Source organism: Meleagris gallopavo, chromosome 2 (genome assembly GCF_905368555.1).
Source record: "Meleagris gallopavo chromosome 2, MGAL_WU_HG_1.1, whole genome shotgun sequence".
NCBI classification, from domain to species: domain Eukaryota; kingdom Metazoa; phylum Chordata; class Aves; order Galliformes; family Phasianidae; genus Meleagris; species Meleagris gallopavo.
In genome coordinates, this window is record NC_139405.1 from 23537519 (window position 1) to 23551036 (window position 13518).

The following is a 13518-nucleotide window of genomic DNA, read 5'->3' on the forward strand; positions in this document are numbered from 1 at the left end:
GATAGGGCAAGACATAAATTCTTTGCTTTTTTAATAATTAAAATTGAAAAGTAAGGAGAAAAAGCAAGTCTTCTTGCTTGCAGGTTTTCTATCATTTCTTATAAATTATTCTCTCATGAAAATTTTACATACAGGTAGTTTTAGACTAAATATAGTGTCCTTGAATTCAGTGACAATGGAAATCCCCGCTAATTTTACAACCAGCCGTTGTCACGAATTTGACCATTTACACTGAAATTTGTTCAAGGGCTCTGATACTGACAATATGCATGCTGTAAGCCTGTATAATTCCCATGTTTTTTTTTTCCTCTGTTAGATGGATAATTATTGAGTATACAGTTCATAGCTCTAAGCTGCTAGTTAGTCCCCTAAAACATTGCCTGTTCAGCCTCATACAGAACAGAGGGTCCTTCTCTGCCTTGTCAGCTCTGGAAATGCCCTGGAAACTGGCAATTCTTGCATTCCTCCTCTGCTTTTCTCCTTGTCTTCATATGATATATTCCATCAGTTCTGATTGCTCTTGCATATCTAGTCCCTCTGCAGCATCAGAATGACCCCCAGCAACTCTGATAGCTGCTTCAGGTTTTAAGATACTACAACACAAATCTCTTGGCTAGATCTTACCACTTATGGATGGGATGCCTCAGAAATCTCCTCAGATTTATATGATTTTATTGTCAGAGGGCCTGATGCAAAGTCCCTTAGTGGCCTAATTGCCTACAAGCTGAAGTCAGGCAAGCATGCTCAAACTGATCTTCTGCACAATCACCACAAAATACATGCAAGTTACTTCCTGTTCTTCAAAGCTGCAGTATGTGTGCCTGTTGTCTTCTGAGAAGAACTACAATTTCCTCTTTTAGCTAAGAATATTTATATATCTAAGGACAACATAAAATACTCCTTCATTTACTTACATAAGCTTGTTGCACACAGGTGGTAAAAAGGCTGCCTTGTTTTCTTCTATCCATTGTCTGACATTCACAAGAAGCTCCATGGTCCACCAGCTACTACGAAGCTTTTAAGGAAGATGTTTGAGTTCGCACTGTGCTCTTTCTGTAAGCAAACCACAGGCAACTCAGTCCCCAGAGCTCAGGATTGGTTGGTAGAGGAGGTGTCTTCAGGCTCGAGTGTCAAAGGGGACAGGTCCATCAGCCAAAGGTTACTTTGGAAAGAGTGCTAATGCTCAAGCAGCTTAGCTAATAATTGACTGGTCTTTTTTAAAAATGAATTTTCATCTGAAGTTCATTCTACCCAAAGGAGGTCGCTTCATTCTCTCAGCTGCATCAAATGTTACCTCTCTACAGAAATTGTCTTGTTACATTGAGTTATGAAAACTTGGGCATGTCTAATATAGAAACAGCAAGTTTCAAAGCTAAATGTGAATTGAGAGCAGTGCTCAAAGTTCAGTTACATGCATAGAGACAATACAAAATGTATTTTTGTACATAACTATCTATTTCTGTGTTTCAGGCTTAATAACAGCCCTATTTCCTTTTTCCACCTCCCCTCAAACTTCTTAGGCCAAACGATTGGGATGTGACTGAAAATATTGGGAACCATATCTGCAAGACAACAAAAATAAACGTCTCTTGCATTTTTAACACTAAAAGCAGCTGTTCACAAATGTTCATTTTAATTAGTCTCCCGCTCCTTTCCAGTACTGTGGCAGGGCTTGTTGGAGAGCTGACTGTAGTTCTGTGATGCCCTTCAGGAAAACATAGCATGCTATCTAAAATTAGCAGGCAAACAAGAAATACATAATTATCAGGCATCCCTGGTCTGTATTAGTCTTTATCCCCCCATTAATTTATTTTCTGTATCTATGAAGTTCCTATTGGATTGCTCACTGCTTTCAGTCCACCTCATTACTCCATTTTAACAACTACACTCTTTTCAGGCTTTGAATATATGAAATGGGTGATTGTAAAAAATAAAAATAAAAATGCTTATGACAAAATGTCACAGCTTTTTATTTGCTCTTACTGCAGCTTTGTCTTGTGACAATATCTATACTGTGCTCAGTGGGTCAGTGTGCATGGGAGTAAGAGTATAGTATGATTTACTTAAAAGTGGGCTATATATCCTTGATGACCTGTGCCTATGGGCTGTATGGCTTCTGGATTGAAGAGTCAGGATGCTGGAACAGTACATACTGGGGTGTTCTTCAGCTTTTACCAATGTAACTTTCCTATGAGAGGGAGGAAACTAATTCTGTAACTCTTACTTTAGTAAGTATGAGAGTGACTCTGCTTTACTTTCATCTCTACTACTTCTTTGCAATTTAGTTTAAATTACTTACGTAATTGATCCAAGAAAATTCCACTTATTTTAGGAAAAAAAGATTCACATGGGGATTATAGCTCTGTTACATTATTATAGTCAGTATGGTATTGGCAATACTTTCCCCTGGAATAAGCACAAAGTACTTATTATTTCACTCAATTATTATTAAAAAAAATAATATATATATATAAAAAACACATCATTTAGTATGTGAAATTTCCACCGTTAGAACAACTAATGGTTGTGAGACATCACTGCATAACAGATTTATTACGCACAGTTTTGGACCTACAGACAAGAACATTTAGGTGCTTTTTGTTCTGTAGGCTGCTGGCACACTGTTTAGCTGTGAAGGAAAATGATCTTCTATTTAAAAGGCACTTTCACTGAGAGGATTTTGACCCAGCCAGGAGAACTGAAGGCACTTTTAATGACAGTGGTTTTGTAAAGCTCTACCTCATCATTAGTAAGGGATTGCAGAGCAGGACTCCATTTGTCAGGCATGAAAGCAAAGAGACTGTCCAAATTCACAGCAGGGAAAAACACATACTGGATTTGATAAAGCCAATATTAATGTGCAAGTTTTAACTGTAGGGTTATTCTGTCTCAACCCCCTACTCTCATCTCTAGTCTCCACTATTTTTCCCACTAGGCAGCATCCAAGGCATTATTACCTGCAGAGAACACTGTCTCAGTATAAACTGATAAATCCATTTTATGGCTAGAGTGAGGTTTGAAAAAAAACAAAACATTCAGGAAACCAATGAAGTTCACTTATAAAATTTACCATTGCTTGTAAGTGGAGGTGACTGTAAGAGGGAGCATTTTTTGGAACCTTCTGAAAAATGCAATTAATGGACTCTCCATTTTGTAGTGAATGTGAGGGAATGCTCCAATTTTTAAGGAGAGATAAGAAATGGTCCATGCAGCCTGGAAGTAGTGGGCAACAAAACGCAATTTCTGTGCAGTGTATTGGAGAGGCAAAGACCAGACCTAGTGCTGCAGTCTCTATGAGACTCAGTTAAGTCTGTATACCTCGTAACTAGATGGGACCTGTAATTTTTTTCTTGCTACTCTGCTTTTCCCATTCTTCAAAGTCTGTTCCAAAATCACAGGCTTCTACATCTGCTTTTGGCTCACATCCTTCCCTGAGGTGGGGAAGGCATAGGTAAAGGCTCAAGATTTGTCAGCTTTTGCTGAGAGAAATGCAAGACTAGTAAAAGTACAAATCTAAAAAGTAATCAATCTACCCTTTGCATTATGGATGTGGGAAAAATGTTAATAGGGAAAAAAGCACCTGAACATGCTTGCCTTTTTTTTTTTTTTCTTATGATCAGTTCTGTGCTTTTCATGTCCGAAAACATTCTTCAAGTAACAATATGAATGAAGTATGTTTTAAACTGAAAGCATCATTTATATATTTATATTTTTAAAACCCTGTGAAGTTGAAAATAAAAATTCAAATTGGAAATAAACTTATGATGGGAGTCCAAGTAAAGTTTTGTTCCTACTTATGAACTGGTTCATATGGCCAAGTTTTCACTGTTTTTTATTTATAAACATATTATCCAGGGCCTCAGCCAGTGTTGGTGGGGACAAATGTAAAAAAAACAAGTGGATCACTTTGCAAAGCAAAGAGTTAAAGATCTTACAAAATCTGCTTGGATCTATATTATCGCTATCATTTTTATGGGAAGGCTGATTAAAATACAACAGCGCTGATTGTAATCTATATAAATATCCCAGACAGATTCACTGAGTCTTCCCTCTTGTCTAAGGATGAATCTGCAATAAAGATCTCGTCTGTGCATTCACAGCTTCAGCTTTAATTCATGCTGACAATTTTGTACTTGCCAAAGATGCACCTGTTGGATGAAATTATATTCATGCCAATCTTTGCATAATTTATTTTATTTGGTAGTGTACTGATGCGCTAGTAAAGGTGATGAAGACAACCGCCATCTAAACATCCACAGTGATGTAAAATTGCTCTGAGAAATGAACTGACAGCAGTTTTCTTCTCTCTGCCAGTCACCTTCATCAGTGGTTAAGATACAGTGGTTATGTATTACTTCACCTGTCAATGCTGTATGCTACTGAATCATATTCTAAGTAATGGCCACAGTAATGGCATCAACAGCAGAACAGCTGTCTTGACAGGCAAGAAGAGCCCTGCCTCCATTCAGCACGGCCTCCAAAGTTTGCAGCTCATTTATGAATCTTCTGTAGGGGAGGAGGTCATGAAGCCACACGTAGCTGACACTCAACCCTGGAGATCAGTGCCATCTACTTAAAGCTGGTTGAGTGCCTATCACCTGCTGTGCTGGATCACGAATATTTCATTTTAGAGGCCATGGAAACCCAAGTGCTCCTGTAGCACTGCACAGTCATGCACTCTGACAGGTCTGGAGCTTGTTGATTTGCCCATAGTAAAGCAGATGCAAAAAACAACCATTCTTTCTGGCGATTATGTCAGCAGCCCAGCAGAGCTGTCCACATCTAGGAAAGTAAATATGATGTCAATGTGTAATGATGAGAAGAAAAATAGAGATTATGTCCTTGTGTCAACTGTGTAGCAGTAATGGAGCACTGTTTGTGTTTAAATGTCTGCTGATGCCAATTCTGTTGACTATTTTCCTTCCACAAATAAAGTGACAGAGCTGACTGCAAAACAAGTTCATGTTAGCACTGCACTTCAACAACAAATACATGCACAAGGTAGTGGGTTTTTCTAATAACTGTTTCTAAGTAATAAATCGTGTATATATTGTGCTGTTTCTGGGCATAAATAATGGTTACATTCAGTGCTTTCATCTCGGCAGTCCTCCCGACATCCGGCCGCGCTTCCCGCTACGGGGAAAACCCGGACCCTTCTTACGGCCGCCATGCGGCCTCACGGCCGGCGGGGACTCGGAGTGGGAGGGCTTTGTGCCGGCGCCGCGGCTGCTCTCCGCCTTCCCGCGCTTCGTGGCGCCGCCCTCCCGGGGCGAGGAGATCGCCAGCCCGTTTCTCCCGCAGGAGTATGTCGCTGGTAATGGCGAGAGTGCTGCGTGGGCAGGAAGCCGGGGTGCGGCGGGGCCATAGCTGGACGTAGGGCACAAGAAACAAGCGCACTGCCCTTCCCCCGCCCGGGCTGGGCGAGTGCTTGATAAAGCGTTCCGGAGGAGTTGGTGTCAGGGCTCCAGTGGCGCAATCGGTTAGCGCGCGGTACTTATACAGCAGTACTAAAGCCGAGCAATGCCGAGGTTGTGAGTTCGAGCCTCACCTGGAGCACAGTGCTTTTTGAGAGAAAGAAAGGGCTTTTTTTGAGACTGCTCCTGAGGAGGAAATGGAGGAACTGATAAGGTTGTGGAAAAATTATATGCGGGCCTGTAAGCGTGTCCCTGCTGCCACGGAGGGGTCGAGCCGTGTGTGTGTGGGTAGATCGTTTCTGGTTGTTGTAGAAGTGGAGGGGAAGTGGACACACACAGGGAGTGCTTGCATGGGGCACTTTTTCTATACATTCGGTTGCGTAGACACATGCTTACATAGATGCGCCTTTAATACTTTTATAGAGTAGCTTTTTAGTGTGGAGTAGCCAACGTTGCCCTGGTAAGGCTGCATGTGCCACCTTGCAGGCAATAAAGGTTGCTTTATCGTAGCTTTTTTTAACACAGCGCCAACTATTGACTTCTGCGATCACTGCAAGCGATCATCCCTTCATTTACCTCCTTCAGCATGCATATTCACTGTAACTTCTCGTTAACACGGTAATGTTTTGCAAATGTGTAGTCCAGAGAAGGAAGGAAAAGAACTAAAATAGTTTTAGATTTGCTTTTAATATTGGAGAAGTGGCAAGGCTGGAGAAAAAGGGCAATTTCTTCCAGAAAGAGAAAGTTGGAAGATATCTCAAGCATTTAGGCCCAGAGCTTGTAAAAATACAGCACTGTAACTTATATAAATAGTTTATTGAGAATCTTGGGATTGTGCAGCCAGAGGCATCACCATTGCCCAAATCAGCCCACAGGTGTGTAACTGCAGACACCTAATTCCTTGACACTCCTAATTTTAGTTCTTCAGTTACCACATCTTCCCTATCCTAGTGACCACCTTGGCCCCTCTGAATTTTTCAAGAACTTCACTATTGATTTCAGTGATGATACACTTGTGGCTGAGGTGTGCACCGTATCAGCATGATGAGGCCTAAATAGAGTAGAGATACAATTCACCTTCTGTATGCTGTTTCATGTTTTCTCCTTCATGGATGAGTACATCTAAATGATGGGGAGTGAAGATAGGATGGAGTAATGTTTACAGAAGTGTTAGCGTAGTAGAAAAAATGAAAGTGCTGTTTCTGTGCAACTGAAAAGAAGAATAACAGAAAGCCCGTTGTTTGTGATGGCAGAGGCAACCTGCTCCCCAGGTTGAACCCACCTTACGAAGACGGAGAAAAATACAACTTCCTCCTCTCCCTGACTAACAGGAGCTTTATGTTTGTAATAAAGGTTTGGGCTTGGTTTGCTGAGGGCGATAGCACAATTTTACCATATCCAAGGAGCACAAAGTGGATGTTATTTACTGCATTCACAGCAACGACCCAGCTTCTCTGTAATGTGCTTCTGCTGTACCAGAGAGCAGCAGAATTGCACTGTGCTGTAGCCTCCTTCAAGACCTCTCTCATTCTTGAGATCTTTCCTTCTCTCTCAAAGAGGATTTCTATCCTGCCTCTAAAGGGAAAAACAAAAACAAAAAATCAAAATTGCCATGTGAGCAACACTTGTTTGCATTCTTGCAGTAGAAGTCTACACTCCTGATTGCTTAACACCTGACAGAGATATGGGGATTTCACACTGGAAGTCATGTAAAATGAGGACAGTTAAGGGGGAATTCACTCAGCTCACACGACGAAAGGATGTTATTTACGTGTGTATAATGGCTGTTTGTGAAACAAGTTGTACAGAACTTTTACAAAAGTCTGAGTACATCCTGAGGAATGCTGGACTATGCGGTAAGATAAATTAAAGCATCTGGGAAGGGGTGTGACTCTTTATGGCCTGTCTGTGAACACCTGGTGGTGCTAGGATATCCTTTTGTTCTGGTGTGGATGGCCTGGGCCTTGCTGCCAGCCTCTTGAAGCATGAGGACGAAGGGTGCTATTTTGGAGCAGAGGTTAGTGAGTCTGTGTTTTCCTTTGGGTGGTAGCTGTGGGCTTGTTTGCTGCTATTTGCTTCTCTCTGCTGTGGTGAAACAATGAGGCTGGGTGCCCTGGGAAGGTTGCTCAGGGTGTAGGCTTGGGAAGCCCTGGTCTTGCCTTGTGTTCTCTGTAGCTCTGACAAAGTGCCCCAGTCTGCCTATTGTTCCTTCATTTAAAAGTATTTTTCTGAAAAAGTGGCTGTCTTAAGGCTTAGGAGAAAAAAGTATGTATTTTTGTTTATCCTAAAGATTTCCTCTGTTTTACTGGGCTTCCAGGTTCTGAACTATTGGTTACTGCTTTAATTTTAGTTGGTAGTGGCTTATACATATAAGCATGTAAGTGTTTATGTATATATATGTAAATCTACCCTTACATTACTACTACCGTGTCTGTATGTGATTAGTATTTTCTAAAACTTTAATGTAAGTATATACATCACACAAATGTTTTCTAGGTATAAGGTGCTAGATGTACTAAGGTGATGCAGGGAGAGGTAATTCCTTTCCTCCTTCTTGCTTCTTTTCCCTGGTATCAGTCTGTTCAGCTGCTTCTCATTCGCCTTTTGATAAGTAGACAGCCAGATGCTGTCTATGTCCCTCAGACCCACTGCTGTATGTCACTGTCCTCATAGGTGACCTCAGTTTGGCCAGGGCTGCAACAGCTGTGGCTCAGACAGTTCCTTGGGCAATCCTGAAAACATTCTCAGAAGAGAGGGTTTTCTCTCTTTTGGCACCATGGTTCCTCCATTCTGGCCTGTTTATTTAGGGATGCAGGTCTTGTATCCTGTACCATGTTTTTCTTTTTTCTACATGTGAACATCATGATTGCAGGCCTGTAGCTCCCTAGCTCCTCTGAAATCCTTCCAGGGTCTCTTTTAAAGAGATCCCTCTCCTTTAAATTACTGTTGTTCTTCATTCACTGTTAAGTATGGAGTTACGCTTACTCTGTGGTGTTTTTCTAATTGCCTTGAGTTCTTTCTCACTGACTGGAAAGAGAGATTATTTTATAGATTCATAGAGAAACAAATATGGATTGCATATTTCTTGCATGGGATGTCCCACTGGAATGGGAGATGCAGGATGGTAGGAGAAGGTAGGACAGAGTTATTGCAAATAACTACTTAACATTTTGATACAACTTCTTGCCATTTATTCTGCCTGTTGCATGTTGCTGTAGTTCTGATTTTTGTGAGGCTCTTGAGTGTTTGCTTAATATTATTTGAGAGTATTGATTTTGAAGTTTCCACTGTATTGAGTTTTGTGTACTCCAAAAAATGTCTATAAAATATTATGATGAAGACTTGGTCTGCTTAATTGCTTTGAATCCGAAGTAATATTTTAGTCTTAATAAACAGCAAATAAGAATATGCTTTTCTTAACTTTTCCAATAGATGGCACTGTGACCCCACAGTGAAAAAGGAAAACCCAAGCAAGTGTTCCCAGACATCCTAAAAATAGAAATCGCTTGCAAATGTTTCGTTGTGTGCAGCAGAGAACAATAGGCAAAAATTCCAAGGGTAATTCCAAGATAAACTAAATCAACTGGAGGTATAGATACTTTTTTGGTAGTGATTTATTTTTCTTTCGTGTATAACATCTCGAGGAACTTTCTGAAATTAAAATCTGTTGATTAGTTGTGTTGAGAGTAACAGAGGTCTATAAGGATGTGTCATGTTTTTTGAAGTCTATATGAATTCAGAACTTTTTCAAAGTGCCAGTGCAGCAGGTCCAGCTTGGATTCATCTAAACAAACCTGCTCAAGAAGAGCTGCTGTTAGAGGCTCTCTTGCAGAGCTGCCTAAAGTCCAGTTGGCTGCTTCCTGTTGAGGATTCCCATACTGTGGAGATAGTAAACTAAGAAACAACAGCTGGGAGGGGAGGAATAGAGCACAGATGCTTGCAAACCAAGGGGAAGGACTTGTTTAACCCAAATCTTAATATGCAGCTGAGGAAAAGGATAATAAAGGGCATTTCAGTAGAAAAGCTCATAAGGAGGACTCGTATTGCTCTTTGAACCCCGTTTTGTAGAGCTAACAAGAATGATATGGCAGAGTGTAGGCAGACAAAGAAAAGCAGAAGAGAATGGGAGGAAGGATAAAGAGACATAGATGAGGAAGCTTTTTGGGGAGCATTGTCTGGTTATAGGTGTATGAACAGGCTGTATAGGGCAGTGAAAAACAAATGAGTTTCAGCCAGTTATTCTAGCTTAATAGAGCCCCTATAGAAAGCAAATTAGCCTGCACATTTTGCTCGAGCAAAGAGTATCTCAAGAGGCAGTTTTTCTTTGTGTATTTTAAGCAGTTACTTCAGTGTACCAATGTAAGGGAACCCTCAGCCTCTCTAGGGATTAGAGTGGGTGTGGGAGGGCTGGAGAGCTCAGCTTTCTGGCTTGGAAAAGGAAGGAAGTGGATAATCAGTACTGATGTTTGTGCCCATTTAATTTTCTTGCTTATGCTGAGTTTCCTGTGTTAGGTTCTGCTTTTAAGGTGGAAAAAGACTCCTGTTTTTTCCAAATAGTTTTGGTTCAGCCTAAATATTTGAAATCTTGGAAAAGACTCAAGACACAGCAAGACAAACTAAACCAAACCCAGAGAAAGAACAAGCTGGGAAAGTAGCTGAAATGGCAGGGGGTAGAGTCTGTGATTACAAATGCTGGTGGAGGCATGTTCCCATGAAGGAGGGAATTGAGCCTGTACTGCCTGCTTTAGCTGAGAGACCTTTCATTGTGGGACAGCAGATTTAGAGTATTGTTAGGAAATGTATCTAAGAAATTTGACCACAAAATACACATATGTTAGGGAAACAACTTTTAATGGTTTATCTTTTGGAAAAAAAAATGTATAAAATACCTGGGACACTGTGCCACAGGTCATGCAGGTTTGTGGTGTAGCTTGGAGTCAGGTATTTTTTAAGTATTGGAGAGAGGTTGTCAGATTGATCACAAACATGAGTAACTAAAATTATTTTGCAAGGTAGAGGATAATAAAACTCTGAGTCAATTTACTTTACTGCATGCATATATTGTATGTATATCTTAGCCATTGGGGTAAGCATTATAGTTAATCAATTCTAATCCTTAAAATTAAGGACTATTTGTTCACTGTTTAATAGAGAACATTCATCTTTCTTTAAGGAGAGTCGCATCAGACTTGTTCAAGCAAGCATGAAGCCTAGTTAATATTAAAGCTGTTATTAATGCAATTGTATGTAGCTTTGTTAGTGAACTACGTTCTGGAAAATCTTCTGCTTTTGCATAAACTCATATGCCATTGTGGCAGGATGAAAATGTTTTACAATTGAAGCTGTGTCCACTTCGTTCGGGGGGTGGGGGTATAGGAAAATAGATTTGAAGGTGCTCTCAGTCAAGGGGAGTAGGGAGTGTATCTGCGAAGTGCCCAGGCCTGAGGCTTGGAGATTTGCTCTTGTGTATGCTCAAGAGCACTCGCAGAAGGGCTCAGCTTCAGTAGAGAGGGATGCCTTGAAGCTGGCACCCTTCCGAGGAAAGCAGGAAGCATCCTTGCATATCCTTCCTTCTCTCACTGCATCCACATTTTCCTGCGTGCTTGCTGCCTGCTTAGACTTATTGCACATCTTGGACAACAGCTCTAAGGATTTTACATAGACATGAGGCAGCTGGTATAGATCTTGCAGTGTAATGTGGCTGCAGATGTTGTCCTGTGAATCCTTCTGTGAATTGCCTTGGATGTAATGTGTTTCCCAGGGGGCTCGATGTGGACATGCATGGCCACATTGAGCTATGTAGAGTGGTCAACAGCTTGGGTCTTGGGCCCCAGTTAACATATTCTGTCTCTTATTCTAGTCCTCTGGAGCTAGAGACTTCTGTTTCCTTAGTTTTAAGTGCACTATGGTCTGTCGTCATTCTTGAAGACAAATTTGTTATCTGACAATTTAAGGTACTTGTCCCAGCACCTTCAGATGCCTGATTACCCGAATGCCCGACAGGATTTGTATACTCTTGAAACACTTGGCCAAACTTTCAAGGCTGCTTAGGTCATGTCGGTGTGATATTGATGCTGGTCTACTTAGTTTTGAGCATCTGGATGTTACAAAAACTGTTTTTCATTGCAAATGTAATGTATTTGAGGTGTTCTTATGTGAGAACATTTACACTGAGATTTGGAAAATCAGTATTTACAACTTGTGCTTTCTTTCTGCTGTTTCTTGTCTCTGTACGTTAGACTCAATTAGTGTTGGAACTCTGAGCAGTTATTTCACTAACCACTGCTGAAGAATGCTGACCTGTCTGAAAACTGTGGCTATCCCACGTGCTCTTGACTACTCAGACTCACTAGTTGGGGCTTGTTGTTTGAGTGAGGCAAATGTAGAAACTGATCAGATAGCTTGCACGTGGATGTGTTTAAAATTACCTGTGGACAGTGCTGTGGGTAGTTCCACTTTTTCAGGTGCATGAAGCTCAAGTCTAGTGAGAGATGGTTGAACGTAAAATCATGTCGATGTTTGGACATCTCAGCATTCTCCCGTGGATTACTGAAAGCTGAGGAGTATTCCAATTGCAGCCTGTCATGTAAATGCTTCCAAAAGTAAAGATCAAACTGTTAAGCAGCTGAGATGAACTGTTTTTGGAAAATTGTTTTAAAGTGTAATACAAATGAGTACATTTTCACCATGTCAATGTATTTGCCTCATGTTCTAGAAGTGGATGAAGTTTGGCCAAAAATAATGGGAAGCTTACATCTGGCTGAAAGGAAACCAGAAATTTCATGGGACTTTAAAGTATGATCCATTGCTTTGTTCAGTATATGTGGTTTTTGGCATGATTCAGCAGTAAATACTGGATGAAAACAGAATTGTGAGTTATAGGGTAAATAACTCCGACCAAAGGAAGGCCTCCTGCTTATGCATATACAATACAGGTAATGGAAGTAGTAAAACACAATTGGTGGGAAGAAAAGCAGCAGTTTGGAATGTTAACTCACCATTAGCTGCTAAAATCATTGAAATGATACTTGGGGATAACATCTGAAATGAGAGGGCATAATAAACTCTTCTGTATCTGTGTGCATGCTGAGCAGTAAATAATGTGAAGACTGCTTCACTTGGGAGGCATCATTTTGGATGAGATTTTCTGTATTGCAGACACTGAGTTGCCAGATATAAGTGGCATAATGCTCCTTTGATAGATGATCTAATGAATGTCTGAATTGACTTCTTAAAAGCGTGTTATTTTTTTGAAAGAGTCGATCATTTGGTTAGATGCATTGTACTCTGGAAGAAGAGAATTTCTTTATGCTAAATTGTTTTTCTTGTCTGACTCTTTGCATTTTATTTAGTATTTTACTGGGTAGTAAACTGGTTACTGACCTAGACTCATAGCTACCTGAACTATGTTCTTGCATGTGATTTGAAATGATAATGCTTTTTACTTAGGAAAAAAGAGTCAAAAATATGCTGATAGAAGTTTTTGGGTAGCACATTGCCTGAGTTGTCGATTTGATTCAAGGGGAAAGAAGGAACTGTTCGGAAATCCACAGGATCTTTGCTCATTGCAGTGCAAATGCAGAAGCACAGAAACTTCTCTAGTTTGGGCATATTTGAGTTGCTCTTTGAGCTCAGATTGTCTTGGCTTAATGTGTGCCACGCTTTTCATGATGGGGGGGTATCAATGGGGTCTGACATCTATAGAGCAACGGGCTGAGGAGAACAGCTAACAGTGCTGATCATAAATGGCCCATGATGAACAACTCCTTCAAGATGACTTCCTTTTGAAACATGATAATTAGAAGACTGCAGTTCCTTGATGTCTCTAATGAATTCTGGTTTGAAATACCAACCTGGCTATTTAATTTTTACATTGAATATTTCTGTGTATTAAGTTGCTTGCTTTCTCTGGAAGCTAATCCATCGGATAATGGGGTGAAAATTCCTGTAGTGTACTCTTCTCAATGGCTGCTGGACAATATAAGAAAGTAGGGTTTAAGGATCAATTTGGAAAGATACTTAGACCAGAAGTTTCCAATAACAGTTGTGGTTTGGATACAGTTGAAATAAGAACAGTACATGTAAATTCAATTGTACTTGCATT

The 13518-nt window shown here is 40.5% G+C and overlaps 2 protein-coding genes and 1 non-coding gene across 5 annotated transcripts in view; 2 read left to right on the forward strand and 1 right to left on the reverse strand.

The window, feature by feature from the left end:
• Window positions 1-1112, reverse strand: part of HAAO (3-hydroxyanthranilate 3,4-dioxygenase) — a 31770-nt gene extending 30658 nt beyond the window's left edge. The window contains exon 1 of one of the 3 annotated variants that reach the window (XM_019612706.3): window positions 915-1112. In XM_019612706.3, coding sequence (XP_019468251.2) covers window positions 915-994 — 80 coding nt within the window. In that variant the 5' untranslated portion in view covers window positions 995-1112. The remainder of the gene's footprint in view (window positions 1-914) is intronic. The other 2 variants (XM_003203885.5, XM_010706759.4) reach the window with 2 other exon arrangements.
• The window catches only part of MTA3 (metastasis associated 1 family member 3), a 591413-nt gene that overhangs the window by 204650 nt on the left and 373245 nt on the right, over window positions 1-13518 (forward strand). The window lies entirely within an intron of this gene.
• TRNAI-UAU (transfer RNA isoleucine (anticodon UAU)) lies at window positions 5462-5556 on the forward strand. The gene is made up of 2 exons: window positions 5462-5499; window positions 5521-5556. It is a non-coding gene; the product is annotated as a tRNA-Ile (tRNA).